Source organism: Grus americana, chromosome 1 (genome assembly GCF_028858705.1).
Source record: "Grus americana isolate bGruAme1 chromosome 1, bGruAme1.mat, whole genome shotgun sequence".
Lineage (NCBI taxonomy): Eukaryota > Metazoa > Chordata > Aves > Gruiformes > Gruidae > Grus > Grus americana.
Window position 1 is genome coordinate 16,448,412 of NC_072852.1, and position 19,972 is coordinate 16,468,383.

Consider the following 19,972-nt stretch of genomic DNA (forward strand, 5'->3'; position numbering starts at 1 on the left):
ACAAACCTGCTGTCTCAGGCAAAGGCAAGTCAGAGGAAGATGGAGTATTTTGACTCGTACAACACCATCAGCACTATAAGCACTATAACTGTAGTCTACGGATACTTCTGGTGCCAGAAAGAAAAAACCAGCCCTCAAATTAAGTTCCTGATGGTAATGGGAAAACATCCACAGCCTGCAACTATGATGTTTAGTAGCAGGATTACAGTGCGCTTCTGAGTACGCAAAAACAGCTTCAGAGTCTTTTTTTGACAGCAAACACACTTTAAATCACACTGACAAGGGAACTCCAAAGTTTTTTTCAAAATACAGTGGAAGGCAATGGGAATCCAGAAGTTGCATCACAGAGTACTTTTTGAAGTAATGCGTATTTTAAGCATACCCACCACTGCAGTACAATGAACTCTCGAGCTGGTATGGCCGTTATTACTTTTGGGAGAGATGCAGGAACGTGTACAGGTGAAGGAAGTTACAACAGCCAAGAAATGCCTCATACTCAACTAACTACACTTCTCTGGCTGCTTGTAATTACCACTGAAGACCCACAACTACTGTCTGCCACAGCAGCTTGAAACAACTGGCCCTGGTGACAGGAACAGCACATATTGTACAAGTCTGCACCCTGAGTCCAAGTGTGTAGCGCTTTCCCAGCTTTGCTGTGATCTGCTTGCGACCCAAACCTAAAAGAACCATTCCTGAATACGGATGGGAGAAGAAAACCAGGCAATAAGCAATGAAGGAAAAATTATTAAAACCTAACAAGCTCCACAGAGAGAAGCCAGAAGTGTAAAACTTAAGATGGAGAAAGAACACAGGCACACACAGATCAAGACCAAGTCTATCGGACAGAAGACAGCGAGGGCTGTGCTGACGCATGGCACAAGGACGCAGCGAAGGTGGGCTGTGTTCACGCACTGATCCGTGACAAGCCAGGGAAGAGTTGTTGTTTGATGTGGGCACAGGTATGACAGCCTCCTCGTGTTCAGTTAACACCGGAGTGTCTGTCATTGACTGAAGATGACAGCAGTGGAATAGAATGAATGAACAAAATGTGGAAAATGCTAATCTGTTCCTGGAACAGCATGCCAAACAGGAGACAGCAATCCTAAACCTGGCACTGATTCCAAAGCAGTCGTCATTTGATGGTTTTACTTACCTAGCTGAGCTGTTATCATGACTCTAACAGAGTCACAAAAGTTGTCTATAACTCGTACAGGACGACGTGTTGATAAATCAAGCAGCAAGATATGCCCTCCTCCTGTCCCTATCCACAACGCAGTATTTTTCTGCAGGCAAATTGTCTTCACTCTTCCAGAATAAGCCAGTTTATGTTTTGATTCCTTATTTAATTTTTCCTCTTTGTCCCTACATGTATGGAGAGAATTTGTATTAAAATCTCATGGCACACTATTCCACAACTGCTAAAATGACTCTCTCAATACCAGCCTTTTAAACAATCATTCATCAAGAGAAGCTGCAAAAAATCTCATGCTAATCAGTTGAATGACTTGAAACAAACTGGGATGAAAACTACTGGACTTCTAAGGCCCAGCTGGGCTGCTTCAAAAGACCTTTAAATAGGAGGCAGGTATCCTTCTCTGTGCTCTCCCAGTCTGCAGAAGAATAATGCCACTGCCAAGTGGGAGGAGCACACCTAGAGCTGCTCCTAATCTCACCATGAAAATCAAATGGACATGGCACATTAAGGGAGAGCAATGATTTAAATGCAAATGGAAATCATTGCCACTGTTAATAAAACTCTGATCCCCTACTGAATCTGTGCACTGGAGAGAGAAGACATTCTTATTCAGGAGATGCAGGAAGTAACTGGATGCAACAGCATTAGTACCTGAAGGACAGCAAAAGACTTTCTTCTTTCTTGAGCAGAATTAAATGAATCTTCTTGTCATCATAGACAAATTGTGAAATATAATAAGGGTCTTAAAAAATTGACATTTTGCATGGGATATTCTGAAGTTCTGGGCCAAAAGAGAGGAAAGGAATTGCACATTTGCCCAAAGAACTGGGCAAATCCCTTACCTCCAGGAGGTTAAGGCACTATGCTAGAGAAGGCAATCTGATATTCAGCTTTCTATGCATCAATCTGAAATAAAACACTTACTTAAGAAAATGTGCACAGTCAATTAGTTCTGAAAGTTTTTCTGTCTTCTTGTCCCAGATTTCCACAAAATGGCTGTTTTTCTTTGCCAAGTAGATAGATTTGTCTATTGCTAATGAAATAATATTTGCATCACTGTAAGCATTATGACAGAACCTAGAAGAGAGAAGAACTCCAGTTAGATACACAGAAAATATCTAGTAGAAAACCTTGACTATTACAAGTGGTAGCTTCCCTCTAACTCTTACAGAATCATTAAGCCTTAAAACCAAACTGGGACTACGATACAACTGAAAGGGTTTGCTATCATCTTCCTACAGTTTGACATAAATTCTCACAGTAATCGAGTTATGCTGACAATATCCCTGGAGGTGCATTAATGCCCAAAACCTATTAATAAACCTTTCCTATCTATCTGCTCAAACCACATATGCTCACATCACAGCAGCGCAAACTCTACCTTTCTCCTGCCACTCTTTCAGTGTTTGGAGACACTGGATAGTTCTTACAGGGCCCACAAGACCAAAAGGGGTCACTCAACACAAAGATGACAAAGCCTAAAAATCAGCAGTGGGATTTAGTTCACCTTGCTCTGCTCTTGTTTCACTTCAGCTGACAGCCCTTTTGACTGTTTTCCTCTATGTATGAATTTGTCTCTCATGCCAGATCTGTGTCTGCACGTATCAAAATATTATTGGCTCTGCAGTTTAACAGCATTAGCTTATTTCACTGACTCTTCAATTCACCTTGAAGAACAGCTCAAAATCATAGGCCCCTGATAGCAGACATTCAGTAACACTGATACTTTCCCTAATGCTACTTGTTTTTGACAGCTTTATTTTCAAAACCATATACAGTTTTGCCTCTACAAAGCTCAAATTATTCCTGTGACATATTTTGCATCTTGCATATTTGCATCTTGAACTGCATTTTACTGATGATTTAGTTTCTTGCTTTATATTAACACATTATTTTCTAAAGCAAAACAATTATTCCCAGATTAATGATCTCTACTAACGTAAAATCAAACACGGTTTTCTCTGCTCAGGAAAAACTCCCCTCAACTTCAGAGCAGGATTTGCCCATGTGAGAACTGTATCAAACACTCCAAAAACTTCAGTCTCTAATTTCTAAATAATGAGAAGTCAGCAATCACACATGATTTAACTATACAGGGCAAAGATATGCACACATATCATGCTGACAAACATGTAAGGACAAATACTACGCTAAGTATGTGTGTATAATTCTAAGTAAAGTAACCAGGGCCTGGACAAATGCAACTGGGGGAGAAAAACCGATCAGGTGCATTTATACATTTTCTGAAGAGATATTGACTTCATAAATCTATGTAGTAAAAATGCGTATCCCTTGCTTAAAAGCAGCACTGAATACTTTAAACACTACTCACTGGTCTTATTTAATGCACATTGTATTCCATCTGTATTATGGAAGGAAAAGAATGTAAACAAGAGAACTCAAAGAACGAGCTCTAGAACAAGACATGACATCAAAGTACTGCCAGAAATCTTTAAGGAAACCAACAAAAGAGCCAAGTAATATCACTCATTAAAAAAACTTACAGTTGACTTGTCTTGGTTTCAATGAGCTTTTGAACAGAGAAATCATTAGTTAAGGCAATGATCTTTGTTCCACAGCTTCCCCAGATTATATTTTTTTCAGGTAAGTATGAGGATTCGTTTAAGCACATCAGTGGTGTGCTAACATTTCCTATAGTTAGTATCTTCAAAGGTGTGGCACCCTTACACTGCAAAAAAGAATATACTCTCCATTAGAAACAAGGAATATACAGACACTCAGAAACTGTTAAAACAAGGCCACACAGCCTGCTGAATTAAATTTACACAGCCAGATTTTCTAAACCATTATGGCATCTTTCCCAAATGTTAGAGACTGAAAAGCACCATAGTCTCATCGTAGGTGTCCCACAGACACAGTCTGTGTGAGAGAAAACAGGACAGAGCTGGGACTGATATTTCTGCAACCCCTGGTGCAGTTCAAGAGCTGGTTGGAAAGTCACATCCATACCTTGGAGAAATCCCACACTGGACTACATTCTAGTTCTGCGATGCATTGCAACTCCATAACTGCTCTAAGCTGCCTATGGTCAGGAGCTAACTCTCAGGAACCAGCTGCTATAAACAGGTCCCAGCATTTCTTTATCTGTTCTGTGAGCAGAACTCTGACCTACAATCTAAACAATATTGTCTTTTTGAAGATATCTATTCTATCAAAATTTAGTGTGAATGAAAAGAAAAAGGAGCTAGAACAGCAATAAATAAAGGAGATTGAAACCATTAGAATATTCTTAATAGCAACCATTAATGTCACTCTCTAGTCAGTTTGCCAGGCCTTTCAAAGTCCTATAATAAGAAATAATTTCCCCCTCTTAACTCTGTTGGTTAAAACAGATATTGTAAAACATGCAGTTTCTCTAAGACTGCAGTAGAAAATTATTTTTAGTTTTAGAGAAGCAATTAAAAAATAAGCTGCATTAAATAAAGCTACTATTGGTAGCTGCTTTACATATTATTGATAATATTTTGTAGAACAGACAGCAAAGAACAAGCCTACCTTTACTGCTCTGTCTTCAAAAACTGCCAGTCTGCCATCAGCTGTGCCTGCCAAGAAGAAATTCTTCTGTTTGCTGAAATAAAATAAAATAATGAATTCTAGAAATGCCTTAATCAGGTAAGAAAAATTTAAATGAGTAGCCTCTGGTATTTCAAGAGTTTCACTGAACGCTAAAAGCAAATACAACCACCTACGGTCAGGAATGTAGTCTCCAGTTACACTGGGTGCAAAATTAAAGTGAAAATACAGGCAAAATAAACAGTTGTCTGAACAAAACTGCATGAATGTACAGATGTCATTTTCTGATCATCTCTGTTTAGTCACATTTTCCAAATGTAACCCCAAATATTTAAAATTAATTTATACCTTTGTTTTGAAAGAGAATTGCAGTATAAACAAGTGATGGAATCTGACATTTTCTGCAAACGATGCCTTCTTGCTTCATCTTCTGTGTTAAGTGCCCACAGAGAACCAGACTGGGTTCCTGCTACAATCCAGTTTTCTTTCTCAGTAGGAAGGGTCACTAAAGCCAAACTTAAAATTTTACTATCTGCAATATCCTGAGTCAGAAAAAAAAGAAAGACAAACCTGGTTATGATTTCAGTAAGGGTAGATGCTAGTAAATTGTTGGTAATAAAAATAAAGTACAATCTTCTCAGACCCTGGACAGACCTAAGGCCTAACCTCCCCATTAAGAAATCTAATTCCCTATTAGCAGAATATATCTTCAGCTGTGCCATCTATCTTCAAACTGCTGGGAAGGACCCCTCAAACAGTACCCAGGAAAATCTCTATGCTGAAAAAAATATTCTCTCTCTCTATTCTAATGAAGGTCCCAAAGCCATCAGAGTATTAAGCAAATGGAACTACACTGCAGTATATGTTCAGTTTAATTCCTAACAATGTAACTATTGGTCTGATACTTCTTTTTCTCATGTTAATTTTAGAAAAATAAGTCATATAATTTATACCAAAGCTACCAATTAAAATATATCACAGTCAACAGATGGCAGATGGAAATGTAACTTAAACAACTTTGATGATGAGTCACTCTCAGTTCTGGCACACATGTTCATCACAGCATATTGAGCCTGGGTAAAACCTTTTCCCTTTTCTGATGGCACAGGTCTGAGATGCACAAAAAGCAAATGAAAAGAGCTGGAGGGTGTCACCCAAAGTGGCAGAAGAAGGTGGCATCCATGGGAAGAGAGGAATCATTAAGAGACTAGCTGGATTGTTAGGGGAGGTAGAGATACGAAGGGTTGTATAACTATTACTCTTTGTTCTAGCCTCTGTGCTAGAAATGGCTTCCATCTGAGTATAAGAAAGAAACCCAGTAGCAGAAAGACAGTATTATGAGAAAGTTCAGGCCGGATGGCAGGGAGAGAGGAAATAGCAACTGTGTTTTTGCTTCATTTCATGGATACAATGACGACTCACTTATGAGCAATCTTTGTTCTCTCAAAGCTTAGCTGTTCAGAAGCAACATCCTGCTGTTAAAATGCAATTAATTCTTCGGAAATACATCTGGGTGCTAAAAAAATAGAATAAATGGCAACTTTCCCACGTACCTCACATGTATGTCCATCTGTATTTAGGTTAACAAATGAGAGCTGTGCTTTCTCTGTGTTCCCATTGCCTATCCAGACTCCTGCCTTCTTGCAGCTTTGATTGGCAGCTACCATGCACTCTGCTGTGGATGTGCTGGGTATTGAAACATACCTCATCAAACAGATAAGCTCTGCAGAATTCAAGATCTCATAAACCTACAAAGAAAGCAACAGCATGCACATGGTAATAACAATGGCTTGTAAAGGGATAAATAAATAACAAGTAATGGGTAACAATGTTTTATGGAATATGGACATGGTATCTCAGCAGGTCTGCTCATTTGTATTACCGCTATCAATGAGCAATTTTTGTGCACTGAGCAATTTTACGTTGACTCTTATTTTTCTGTTAAAATTTCAGGAAGTCAATGGGGTAAAGGCATGTTTGAAAATTTCACCCATTTCAAAGAGCAACGTGATGTGTGATAACAGACAGCAGGTTTCAGATCCACACCGCTGTTCCTCCTCTCACATGCGTGGAACAGTGTAGGATAACCACACTGATACTATAAAACAAAGTCCTTTTTGCACAGCTCTGGTAAAGACCATGCGGTAATCTGAATCCTGTTTCGTTACAATCATCATACAGTAACACAGGGAAAAACAGCAGGCTAGAATAAATGGTTGGTAGATTTGAATGGAACAGTTTATCCTGGACGGCAAGAGCAGGCAATATTCCACGGCTGTTTCAGTTCCAGAAAAGAAGAACAGAAAAAACTCGTGCCTCTTACTAACTTAAATGTCCCACTCTTTTTTTAGAAAGCACAACAACTTCATGGTGTTATCTACCTCAAAAATACAAATAAATACACTAAGTAATACCTGGGAAGATGTTGGTCGCTCCTGAGGGTTTTCCTTCAAACACTTTTTAATTAAATTTTCAACTTTAGGCCAGGGGGCACACCCATATTCTTTGACAGGATCTAAAATGTAAAATTAGATAACTTCCTTAGTTCAGAAATGAGAGTTCTGAATAACATTTTAAGAATTCATCTAACTTCTTACAGAGCTGCACTAAGAAATATCACACTCAGGTAAAATGTCAGCATGAGCAGCTTGGAATTGCTCGTCTGCCATTAAATGCTAGAGCATGAAATGCTAGAGCTAGAGTCCTTCTCATTAAAAGCAGAAATGGATTTTGCTTTAACTTTTTAAAAATGTCCCTATACCTGGCACTGAATCACAGATATGTGCGAGTTGTGTTTTGATTAACGTTGACCATTTGAGGGCATGTCTGCAGGCTTTTCAATTCCTGTGAACGTTTTAATCCACATTTATTCTTCTGTGTTTGGGCAGAGTATATGGAATACAGATGAACTTCCAATAAAATGTATAGCAATTTAGATAAACAAATCCATATAGTATTTATGAGATATGGAAGTTTAAATTCCCACTCAGTGCTTTGAATATGTATCTTACGAATACAGGTGCTGATCTCTCTAAGAACAAATTACTCATGAATAATGCTGCCTGTACTGCTTTTCCTTTTAGTTCATCATAATCTGCAGCAGATATTCCAGTCCTGCATTAGACAGAGGTAACATTAATGATAAATACCTGCAAATGAACATACCCTGTTCAGCAAATGATAGGCACTCTTTACCTCTGAGCTCAGCCAGCCCCTTTTTTGGTGGAAATATATAAATGATGAGTATGTGCACAGATGGAACTGTGCTATCTCCAGAAACTAATACCTCTGATTATTTCATAGGGCTTATAATACAGAAAACAGCCAAATCGACAGCTGCACTCAAGAGATACTTAGTCATCAGTTCTTGGGATGGCGTCTTTAGGGAGGGGCTTTAAACCGCCTGAGTTGTGAATTGAACTATTCTCCTTAAGGAGCAGAAAATGTATGAACTCTGTCTCTCCTAATGGAGAAGCCATACCAGATGAAACAGTACAGTTGCTGCCCTTTCCTAGATGGAGTGACTTTTCAATCTTAAAGAATGTTTCATGAGTATATCCACTATTGCAGGGCAATAAATAGGAAGGCCACACATTAAGCTTGTAGTACTATAAAACTTCAACAGCTGTTTACACAGAAGTTGCCAAATACTGAGTTACACTGTCCAGCTGACTACATCACGTCCAGCATCAGAGCCTGTTCAATCTTCCTTCCAGCAGCCAACAATTACATATTGTAATGCAGATGGAATATGAAGAATGTTAGGTAGCTAGGCAGGGACTTCACATTCTGGATAAGTTAAAAGGGAATTCCTATTTAAAACCTTTAGTGGTGGCTTATTTTTAAAAAAAATAAGATTTCAATGTGTTTTTTAAGATATGCATCTTCTTTACAGTGGATTTTTTAACATAATGTATCATGATCAAAGAACAGAAGTGGAATTGTGTTTATCTTAGTACATGATATGCATTATCACAGTAATATGTAAGGGTCAAGTCCAGACACGGTATTAGAAGGTACCTTCAGCAACATCCATTTTAGCTAGGTCTGGATAAAGTCCCAAGTATACAAACCCTCTGTTTCTTTAAAAAGTAAACCAGCTAGACCCCTTGAAATGGTAATGAAATTATAACCAACGTGAAGTTGAATAGATGTCTATTTCTCACTATTTCCAGACTGTGTGAAATTAGGAGAAGCTTCTAAAAACTGCTATTATTTAGTCTCCTCCTCTGATCACTGTCAGATACAACATAAAAGATGAGAGGCGTTATTTTTGGAGGAGGCAGGACAAGTGGTCCGCTGTCATGTTAAAAATTTTAGAAAAAGGCATACCTGGTAACTTTCCTTGTATTGCTAATTCATCAAATTCATTTGGAAACTTTAAGCCTTCCATTATTCTACCTCCTCCTGTTAAAATGTCATAGAGCAGCAAGCCAAATGAATAAACATCAGCTTGCTGATTGTAAATAACATTTCCTCTGGCAACCTCTGGTGCTCGAAATCCTGCAAATAAATCATTCATTAATAGTTATGATTCATATCAAGCTGAAGCCATCTTTATCCTTTTAAGAGCAAACACTTATTGATGAAAATGTCACAGGAAGTAAACCAAAAATGGCGCACTATTTCTGGGCTGGCAGTAGTTTGCATGCGGCAGACCTCCAAAAATATCAACGATCAGTAGAAAGGAAGGGTCAGTACCTCAGTTACAGAGCTCCTGCACTATCACACATAAAATAATTCATTTAGCAATGAATATTGAAAATGAAGGGCAAGTCTGCGGTCTTTAGTGAAGGCATAACATTTAACACTTGAAGTCACACCCTCATGCACGGTTTCCAAGACCTAAAGGCACTTTTCAATGTTGTTGAATTGTTCAGTCTCTAAAGTCTCTAAAGTCAGGGAACAGTGCTGGTATTTATTTCCTTTAAAAAAATTTAAGACCTACCTATGCATTACTGAAAATTAAAACAACAAATAATTTTAGTGGTATAACTTCAATATCACAATAACCATGCTGAAACAAGACAGAAAACCCCCATAATTAATACATGTAATTTAATTTGCTGTCTTTTGACAGAGAACGCCTTGATTCTAAAGACTATATTCATTGATTCTTCAAAAACGGGTTAAAACATGAATAGGAAGAAAGGCCCAGAGGTATAAATCTGGCATCATAACTTGTAATACGATTAGGACTACATTTTGTGATTTTGACTAGAGTATAGATTTGAGTTACTTCTTATAGACTAAATAAAAAACATATTAGCTATTTTTTGACATAATGCACTGTAAACCAAAGCATTTTTCCATACCTGGCGTGCCTTCGGAGGTTTTTATTCCCATTCGGCAACAATACTGGGCAATGCCATAGTCAGCTATTTTTGCAATAACAGCTGAATTGGGATATAGGGTAAAGAGCAACACATTGTGAGGCTTTAAATCACGGTAGATGATCATTGCTGAATGCAGGTACCTGTTAATCAAAAAAAGTATTTATTGAAAGCATTCATAATTCAGGGATGCATCTGTACACACACACACTGAATGCAGGATTCCCACAACAGTAAATCATACTTTCAAATGTTAAATGTGTTAAAAAATGTCAAACGTCACCAACATGACATCGTCTTACCGGATATTGACTTTAGAATTGTTCTGAAATAGTATATACTGGCACATAAACATTGCGGTATTTTAGTACCAAGTCTTATTGGAAGTGTCATTGGCAGTTTGAGAACTGAATCTCAGAAGTTTAAGCTTCATTGGTTCCTGAGCTCCTTTGCAGGTTTTGTGGTTTTACAGTCACACTTCAATAGCTCCCGAGGACATTCATGGACTTTCAGAACTTTAAAAATGCACTAAATTAATTCCTTTGACATTTTAATAAGAAATCAACAGCCACATAGAAATTCTACCCAGAGCTCTCACTATTTCTCTACGTACATGAGCACCACTAGTTAGCAGAAAGAGGTAACAAAAATCTGTGTTATATATCAGCCAATCAATCATAAAAATACAAGCATTTGTCTGACTCAAGGAATACTCTGCTTGAGGTATATGAAAATATAAGCTTTTCATTTGCGGTATATCCTACTTGCAGCTGTATCCTGTTTTTACAGCAATGTAGAAGTCACATTTACCTTAAGCCATCAGCTACATGTAGAGCTATCCTGTGCTGAAGTGTTCTAGTTAAACTTGCATTGTCTTGTTGAAGCAAACGATCGAGAGATCCTTTAAGGGCTAATTCCATCACCAGCATCCGGGGACGGATTGCAGCAGCCAGCAGAGACACTAAACTGGGGTGATGGAGGTGACAAAGCACTGCAAGCTCCTGTAAATTGGAAAATCAGATTAAATACTGCAAATAGCATAACCTCTGTAGCTTCGAAGTAAACTCAGAAATGTTTTGGAGTCTTGCACTTTACTGAAGCTTTTTAAGGTCTTCAATAGGTTTGGTATTCCAAGAGCAGCACTACAAAACAAAACAAAAAAAAAAAAAAAAGGCAGTATTTCTTACTTGTCTCAGGAGCCGGAGGGAAGTATGTTTATTGAAAATCTTTACAGCAACCTCTTCGCCACCGTAAGATGCACGGTACACAGATCCAAACCCACCATCACCTTTTCAAAGATAAAATTGAAAAGAATATTAAAACCAAAGGGATATCAACCATTTCTCAAAAAAAAAAAAAAAAAAAAAAATAGCTGAAACATGTGGATCATCTACTGTGTTAAGCTTCATGATCAGTAATCTAAATACATAAAAACCAGTGTCCTAGTGTACAAGTTAATGGAAAATCAAACCTCAATAACTTGACATATAGAATACCTTAAAAAATACATTTCTACAGAAAAGAATTCTCTAAAATGTTTTCCATATGTTGCAGAACTGACTCCAAAAGATTTGTTTACACAAGCTCTGTAAAAAAAACCCCTACCAAATAATGCTTACCCAAGAGAAATTCAGGAGCTTCGTCAAATTCCAGATCATCGTTGTTCAACATAATATTTCTTGGCAAATCAGCCAGTATCAGATCAGGAGCAATCTGAGCTATTGGAATGGTATGTCTCGGTTGATCTGGATTTACCAAAAGGTCACCTAAGAAAAATAAATGAGACCAAAAAAAAAAAAAAAGGGTAGTCATCATCCAAAAGGCACTGAAAGGTACATGGATCTCTTTGAGTACATATGCTCAATGTACCTAAAATTTAATTCTCATGTGTGTGTATATATATATAAGCGTGCACACACACAAACAAACATTCATATGTATATATATGGAACAGAACACTAATTAAGTTTGCCATTCTACTTAATGTATCTTACATGTTTAAGTATTTTCAAGGTTCTGTATATGTACCAATCAAAAATGATAGCAACTGTTGCTATGTAACAATACCAAACTAACCAACAGATTATTTTTCTGTCTATAAAAAGGAAGAATTCTCTTAGTATGTAGAATGTCATCATGAATATTGCTTTTTAAATTACTGGTGTACATGGTCCAACCAAAAGATCTAGTATCAGCTTTACTATGTGCTGGATTCAATTCCATGAATGAAGTCACATTATCGGTATCATGCAAAATGATTCTTTCCATTGTTGCCACGTATACACGAATATACAGAGTAGCAGCGATCTGTCCCATATTCTGCACTTATACTGACGGCTCCTACATAAAAAAAGACTTTTGACTCATACCATAATTATGTCTTACAGAAATGAAACATTTTTAAATAACATGAAGTACCCAAATGTTATAAAAGGGATGTTGTATAATATTTATCTACATACAGGTATACCTCTATATGCCTCAAATGGCACAAACGTGTGTGTGTGTATATATATATATATATACCTTCTTCAGCTTTTTTAAGTAAGTCATCAAGTAGTATTTTTTGGTGTTCTTCACCATCCTGAAAGCTGTACAGAGCCCATTTCTTCAACAGTGTTTCCCCTTCACCACATACATCTATATCCAGCAAACCAGGAAACCATTCTTCCATAAGAGAATCTATGTGATCCACAACTTGCCCCAAAAGGATGCACCCTTTAAAAAACCAAAGGAGGGAAATTACAGCCTCAATCTGCCACACTTGTAATTACAAAGCTAAACTCTACATTCCAAAGGCAAAAGCACAACAAACCAAAATGCCAAGCTGCAATGAAACCGGAGCAAAAATCAGGCTCAGGAATAATTAACCTTTTCTGCAAGAAGGTGATGTGATTTTCAAAAAACTGTCTGGGTTGTTGTCAAATACTGCTGATTCCACTAGACAATAAGCTTCAGGAGACCAGTTCAAGTAGATGCCTTGTCTCCAATACATTCTATTAGGACGAAGAGCTCGTTCTAGAAAATACAAAATTAGGTTAAAATCTGTTCTCCAATAAGAATGTAATATTTTAAAATATGCAGAATAATTAATGGTACTTTAAATATTTAATTATGATTGTAGGTTTATGCCTACCCAAATAACAAACAGAATAAAGGCTGCAACTTTGCAGACAGAATAGCCCCACAAAAGCTGAATATACGTCAACTAGTGTTCAGTTCTATAAGGCATATCCACAAACTAAACATTTAATTAAGATAGTAAGTCATGTAGCCGGTGATGCATGTACAGATTACAGAAATGCTGAGGTACATTCAGGTTCCAATACAGAATATCTTAGGCAACATATGAAAAAAAGTCAGTGATTTAAATTTTCCCTCTATTGCACACACATGAAATAGCAAGATGCGACTGGAATCCTATGCTCAGGAGGAAATTGAATGCCAGGAGAGCAGCAGTTATAAATCATATTTGTAGACCATTAGCAATGCATATTTTTCATACTTTACTTGTCACTAGTATTCATAAATCACACATTAAAAAACCAAAGATGAATGAAATTGCCAAGTTCAGCAGAAAGATCTCATGCTAAAGTACAGTATTAGAAAAAAATTAAAGACACCCCCTCTTCTGATAAAAGCAAAGTTTTTAGACTTTCATAAAGGGAGAATCGATGAACCTGAAGAAAAGCAATTTGGTTCCTTTCCTGTATTCCTCGTAAACGTGAATGGCAATATTGTATAAATAGAAGGACTTCCCCCCTCTCCAGCATGTGAAGGAGAGAAATAGACTGCTTACACCTTCACTGTCTTTTGCACATCACTGTAAAGATCCGGCACAATCTGGATATTTCGAAGTTACTAAAATGACCACTGTTGTTTATTTCACATTTGTGAAGTGGCCAGAAATTAGCTAAAGCAAAACAATATTGGGGATTAGGGCTTTAATGTGCAGGTGTTGGCATTCAAAGCAAACATGCACACTATTGCTTTTGACGATAAAGATTTGTACCTCTTCCTGACAGCATGTAAGGTGATATTTCAAGCAACCTGTTGATCAACCTGGACCAAAATCCCATAGGAAAGTACGGCATCTCATAAAGCCTGATGATAATTTCTGAATTTTCACTGTGAGGAAGCTCTATAACAGGTCTGTGATCAGACAAACTGAAAGAAAAAAAATTTAGACAGTATTTAATGATGTACTTTATCCAAATTGACTGATGACATACATTATTTATTATGTAAAATGTATTATTTATTAATGAATGAATGATTCAAATTATCAGGGAGCAGACAGTGTATATGCTTATTCTGCTTGCTTGTGCTAAAGTGAAATTCTGCTGTAATTTAAACCCAACAGAACCTCACTAACAATCATTAGTCATTGTAAACGTGAGAAAAACCTGAGACACATATAAGGCAGGTAAGACATTCAGGTAAAATCTTCCAGGACTTGAAGAACGTAGAAACTCTAATCAATGCAACCATGCACCACTCTCTTCATTAAGCATAATAAGCATTATTAAACACATTAGGGAAATCTATAACTGAGGCAGAGAAACTGTGTTATACCTGCTTCAGATAAAGCAAAAAGACTGCATTCGAATTCTAAACACTTTTTTGTCACCACATTTAATAACTAGACTGTTTGGAAGAAATACTGTCTCTCAGTAACTTGACTGATTCTCATTCCAAGCAAATAGGCTATAGAAATTCATGGTTATCTATTATATTGCAATAAATATCTGTAATGATGGCACACTGCAATGTAAAGCTAAATTATGACCTTCCTGCTGTAGTCTCAAAGCATGGCCAACTGTAAAAGAAATATTATCCTCATAAAGCATTCTATCATTTATAGATTCCATTTACCCACCACGCTAATATGATGTAAACTTTATCTGCTACAAGATCTGCTTAACATGTCTGTGAAAGCATTTACTAAAATGTAGCGTACTAAGTATATATCATGCTTTCATATACCAAATTGCTTTGATGGTCAGTTAAACTAGCTAGCCTGATAGGAGGTTTCTGTTTTGATTGATCTCTATGGCTCTCATTTGTGGGTTTAGCCCTTTGCTTACCTGCTTGGGATTAGTAGTTGATCCTCTCCTAATGGCAAAGCAATCTGAAACTTTTCCAGAAGCTTAAAGTATTGTGACATGTAAATCTTAGGAAACTTGCTCTTCTTTAAAAGGAACTTTTCCACATCTGAACGCTTTATAATTCCCTTAGGATATTTAGAAAAGCCTTCCACTTTCACCGTCAGAATCTTTCAAAAAAAGTAAAACAATTTCAGGTGTACAGTCATCATTAGATTGCATTTTCCTGACAAACTTTGTTCCCTGAAATATTTGGTAGCATATTGTTTATGGGAAAAAATGGATTCCATTTCACAGTGAAACCAAACATTTCTATAATGCTAGCCAGCAAGAAGACAGCAGTGAAAAAATTTAACCTGTCCAAGCCACTAGTGTGTTACTATTCTTCAGTAGCTTTCACTGTTCCATGTTACATGGAAATTTATTCTACAAGTTAATGAGTGAAAGTGTTCTCTGAAAGGAGCCTATGTACAGTAATTTTTCATATCAGCACTTCACACAGGCATACTGGTACTGACAACACGATCTCCTCGGTCTTTTCTCACTCTTAATCCCACCATCTTTAAGGGCTCAAACTTAGATTTTTGCCATCCCATTTCCTGCACTGAATGGAAGATAAAGTTTGAGGTTAGGAAATCTGAATACATAAAAAAAAGTTTAGAGTGTTTCTAGATCAACATATCAATGATGGTTTCACTTAAGCAGTCAGTCTTCTACTCTCCTGCCCCAGCATGTGAATCCCTATCACTCACTTTCCTCTGCAATCAGTACCAAGCACACAATGACCCTTCTTCCCCCATTCTTACTACTTTAATCTGAAGTTCCAGCTTTCACTTCAACCTCTCAAACATGTTGCAGGATTACTTTGCATCCCTGGGGTTTTTCTATTCTACGTGTATTTTTGTGTCTGGTGTAGTTTAAATGATATTGGACATTACTGCTTAAGAACATAGAACTACTGAGACAGAAAGTTGTCTAGAAAACAAAGAAAACAGAAAGAGCCAGGTAAACCAGTCTGGGCACTGAGAAAATTCTAGATCATGAAACAGGAAAGAAATGGTGAAGAAGAATCACTAATAAGTTACAGCGGTTGCAGAGAGGGGAAGAAGTTCCATGAATGTAGATAAAAAAAGTAATTGGAGTCTAACCTGTGCCATGATTTTACATAGCCACTTAGGATCTACAAAATACAGATCTCTTAGCTGTAGTGCTGGGTCTTGAAAATGAAGGAGTACACCTGTGCAAAGAATGTTATAATTAGCAATGCATTTCTGAAGCTCCATATTAAGCAGAATAAACCCCCCAAGTCTGAGCAGTTTTTCTTACATTACTTGACATAAGCAATTTGAATAATAAATACAGCTATTGAATTTATCTCAATATCTCAGGAGAATAGAATAAAATCATGGTTTGTTCAGCTTTATTTTCAGATGTTTTGTTAGATTTGTAATCTGACTTGGGTTTTTGCCAAGCAGCTATGCTGTGTGGTTTATTATCTGTATGGCACTAAGATAAGCTGTTACATATATTCACCTAACCGCTATTCAAGCTATTATAGCAATTGCATCTTTCTTCAGAGACTGTGCTGTCAAACCAGCAGGTATGATGTTATCAAGGGGTAAGACATATAAATTGTTACAGTAGTGATCCTTTATATCATGGAATTCCTTTATGACCCAATAACCTGAATTATCAAACTAACGTTACCCAAGCTTAAGCACTTTGTGGCAACCTTGTGTGAGATTTGAAAATGCATACAAGTCTGTCTGCTGCAGATTTGCAACAAAGCACTAACAAATATAGATTGAAGGTAATATTTTACCCGATTCATTCAGAAAGTGAATTGCGTGAGGGAGTTCATTTTCATCCAACTGTAACTGGCTTTCTTGTACCAGTTCCAGTAAGCGTTTCTGATCAATCACAGGAAATTCAACTGGGACATTTTCACGTTCCAGCAAAATTCTCTTCTCCAGCTCCAGGTAGCTGTCAGGAATTAGCTGACCAACCACTGGTTGATCTCTGATCTGTATAATTAAGAATAATAATCTTAAACATATTAATTTATTCATGTGAAATGTAGACAATAAAACTAAGATGCGACTCAACAGTACCAGCAAGAAGGAACAAGAACACTCATTTATTGACTAACATAGCTTCTGAAAGGTAGATGTAACTAATTCTTCTTTCAGAATTATAATATGAATGTCTTTCTATAGATGAATACTCAAAGAAGAAAATATTTCCATATTACATGTACATAAAATAAGGGATGTCTGAGAAGTTCAAAGAGAAGCTTTGATTTGAAGTAAAAGGAAAATATTCACTGTGTGAACAGATGATGTCATAGGTCTCAGGTTAACACAAGACAATAGGCAACTGAATAAAAAAATTATACCTCATGTAATCTGTAATATCTCTAGATATGTCTTTAGATAAACTGGGAGGAAAAGGTCAGTAGCTCAATTCAAAGTCTCCACTGCTGATAGTCAGTGGACAAGAGGAGAGGAAGAAATAAATTTGGCCAGGTTAGTGACACTTAAGGGAAACACCGTGGGGTGCTCTGCCTCTGTTCCCTGAGGCTGAGCTCCTTCCTGGAAACATCCTTTGACCTTTGGTATTAGCTAGCACCCGACCAGGTTTTTCATTCTCCATGGGTGCTGACATAGTCATTATTTTTGAGGAAATGGGAAACAATTTTCCCAACATTTCCAAATTGTCTTCTTAGTGTGTAATTTTCCTCTCAAAAAAGTTAAACATCAAACAACAAGTTCTGCCATTGACTTCAGTAGCACAGGACATCACCTTTTCTCTTTAACATGTTATGACACTATAAAGGTGTGACGAATGCACTCCTGTTTGAAATAACTGAACTTTGGTCTGGGCAGATGCCCAGGAAGTAAGCCTAACTGAAGTTAATCCCATTGTGTGAGGCTATCGGTGAGAACATGGCACCAAAACAAAAAAAAAAAAAAAACCAGTTTGACTGGAGACTGGGCTGGTAAGTGTCTGAAACTGCATTAACACAGCAGAAAATCTAACTACAAACCAACGACTAAATATCTGCAGCCATCCGGGTCCGTTGAGCTCTCCCTCCATAGCAGCTGGCTGCGTGGATCTCCCTTTGAGTAGAGACGCCTCTCAAGGTTACCTCTCGAGGCTGAGAGATCCCTTACCTGACACCAGACATTGATGGGTTGGTAAGTGACATTTTTTGCATGCATGTAACATTTAAGGTAACATATAATAAGCTTATATGATAATTTTTGTATTCCATAGTAACTTTAAGTGTAGTAAATAGTATTGACCACCAATCTACCTGTAGTTATTAAATATTTAGCATATCTAAATTTATGGATTAGAACTCCATAAACTAACTACTATATCAGGTCTGTTTGTTTGAGTGATCTGTGACTCTTCTCCTAAGATAACATGATTGATAATGTATATTCTTTTTGTTACAGATTGGATCTTGTCTTCCTGTAAGCTCCATGCCTGGGCTAGTCTCCTCATACTGGTCATTCTCACTTAGACAGCTTAGAGAGCTTCATGCTGTGGCTAAGGAGACAGCATGGAGTGAGTGGCAGGGATGACTTTGGAGACCACAAAACTACCAGTGCAGATTGTCCTGTTTAGGAGGATCACTCAGTCTTAGTGGTCTTCTTTTCCTGCTTTAATTCACTATTCCTCTTTCTAGGAATATTTTCACACTATGTAAAAGGAAATCAGTAAATGGAGAATTAGTTGGCTTTCAGAAATCACAAAATCTTATTTCCTGGTCCCCTGAAATCTTGCAGTAATTATTGTTGCAATTAAATGTTGCCATCCAACAAAAAACAGTTTTTGATCAGATTTCTTTGTAAGAAAAAGTTGGTCTGTTTTTAATTAAATATTCTATTTATGGCCTTAGTGTTTGAAAACAAGCCTTAGCTGAGATTTTTAATACGTTGATTTTTTTTGGTAGAAAATGAAATGAAAATAAAACTGGTGATTCTCCTTCATTATTTTGCATTTTATAGAAGGTATCACACTAAAATGTATTTAATTGTGTGTTTAATTAATGTTTAAAAATGTATTTATTTAACTAAAACTAGAACATTTTCAACATTACAAACTGTATGCAGCTCACCTTGAAATGAAGACTCTCCTTTATTATGATTTTCCGAAGTCTGATAATGGAATCAGATTCTTCTGTAGCATTCACAAAGTGATAATCTTGGATTGCTGGGAAGCCTCGCTTATTCAACAGCTCTCTAGTAATTTTACTCATGCAGGCCTTACGTTGCATTTCACCAGAAACATCTAAATGAGTGCCAACAAGAATGACGGGGGATGTTGAAGCTCGAGCCTGTTAGTAAGAGCCATATAGTCGATTAACTCAATAGTGAATGTTGATGTTATTGTTTTATATCCACAAAAAATGTGATCACTTTAGTCAAAATAATCTGCACAATCAAAAAAGCAACTGTTTATCCCTCTTTAAACATATCTCTTTTAAATAAGTTTGAAATCTGAAATACTATTCCATGTCTTTATTCAGAGTAAGTTTAAATCGCAATGCCATGTAACAGCCTTGACTGGATAAGGAAGTAAAAATGCATCGGCCTATAAATACAAAACATATTTTTTAAAATAGAGCAGTCTATTTTGAAATAGAAATACTAAAAAGACAGCTTTTTCTAAAAGGAAGTAGTGTAGATCTGGATCTCATACTTTGCAGATTAGTAACATTGTCAGTAAAATAGACGGACACCTGCAGTTTTCATTAAAAACACCCAACAAAATGGAAGAGCAAAGGGTACTCT

At 37.0% G+C, this 19,972-nt stretch overlaps 1 protein-coding gene across 2 annotated transcripts in view; it reads right to left on the bottom strand.

The window, feature by feature from the left end:
• LRRK2 (leucine rich repeat kinase 2) overlaps positions 1 to 19,972 on the bottom strand; it is a 76,686-nt gene that overhangs the window by 7,914 nt on the left and 48,800 nt on the right. For both annotated transcript variants that reach the window (XM_054813956.1, XM_054813955.1), the window contains exons 31-49: positions 19,297 to 19,515; positions 16,993 to 17,194; positions 16,319 to 16,407; positions 15,153 to 15,340; positions 14,078 to 14,232; positions 12,937 to 13,083; positions 12,592 to 12,783; positions 11,685 to 11,831; positions 11,253 to 11,353; positions 10,876 to 11,066; positions 10,048 to 10,208; positions 9,065 to 9,235; positions 7,147 to 7,247; positions 6,286 to 6,480; positions 5,081 to 5,274; positions 4,715 to 4,787; positions 3,703 to 3,887; positions 2,123 to 2,275; positions 1,157 to 1,365 (exon numbers count right to left, since the gene is read on the bottom strand). In XM_054813956.1, coding sequence (XP_054669931.1) covers positions 1,157 to 1,365; positions 2,123 to 2,275; positions 3,703 to 3,887; positions 4,715 to 4,787; positions 5,081 to 5,274; positions 6,286 to 6,480; positions 7,147 to 7,247; positions 9,065 to 9,235; positions 10,048 to 10,208; positions 10,876 to 11,066; positions 11,253 to 11,353; positions 11,685 to 11,831; positions 12,592 to 12,783; positions 12,937 to 13,083; positions 14,078 to 14,232; positions 15,153 to 15,340; positions 16,319 to 16,407; positions 16,993 to 17,194; positions 19,297 to 19,515 — 3,073 coding nt within the window. The remainder of the gene's footprint in view (positions 1 to 1,156; positions 1,366 to 2,122; positions 2,276 to 3,702; positions 3,888 to 4,714; positions 4,788 to 5,080; positions 5,275 to 6,285; positions 6,481 to 7,146; positions 7,248 to 9,064; positions 9,236 to 10,047; positions 10,209 to 10,875; positions 11,067 to 11,252; positions 11,354 to 11,684; positions 11,832 to 12,591; positions 12,784 to 12,936; positions 13,084 to 14,077; positions 14,233 to 15,152; positions 15,341 to 16,318; positions 16,408 to 16,992; positions 17,195 to 19,296; positions 19,516 to 19,972) is intronic.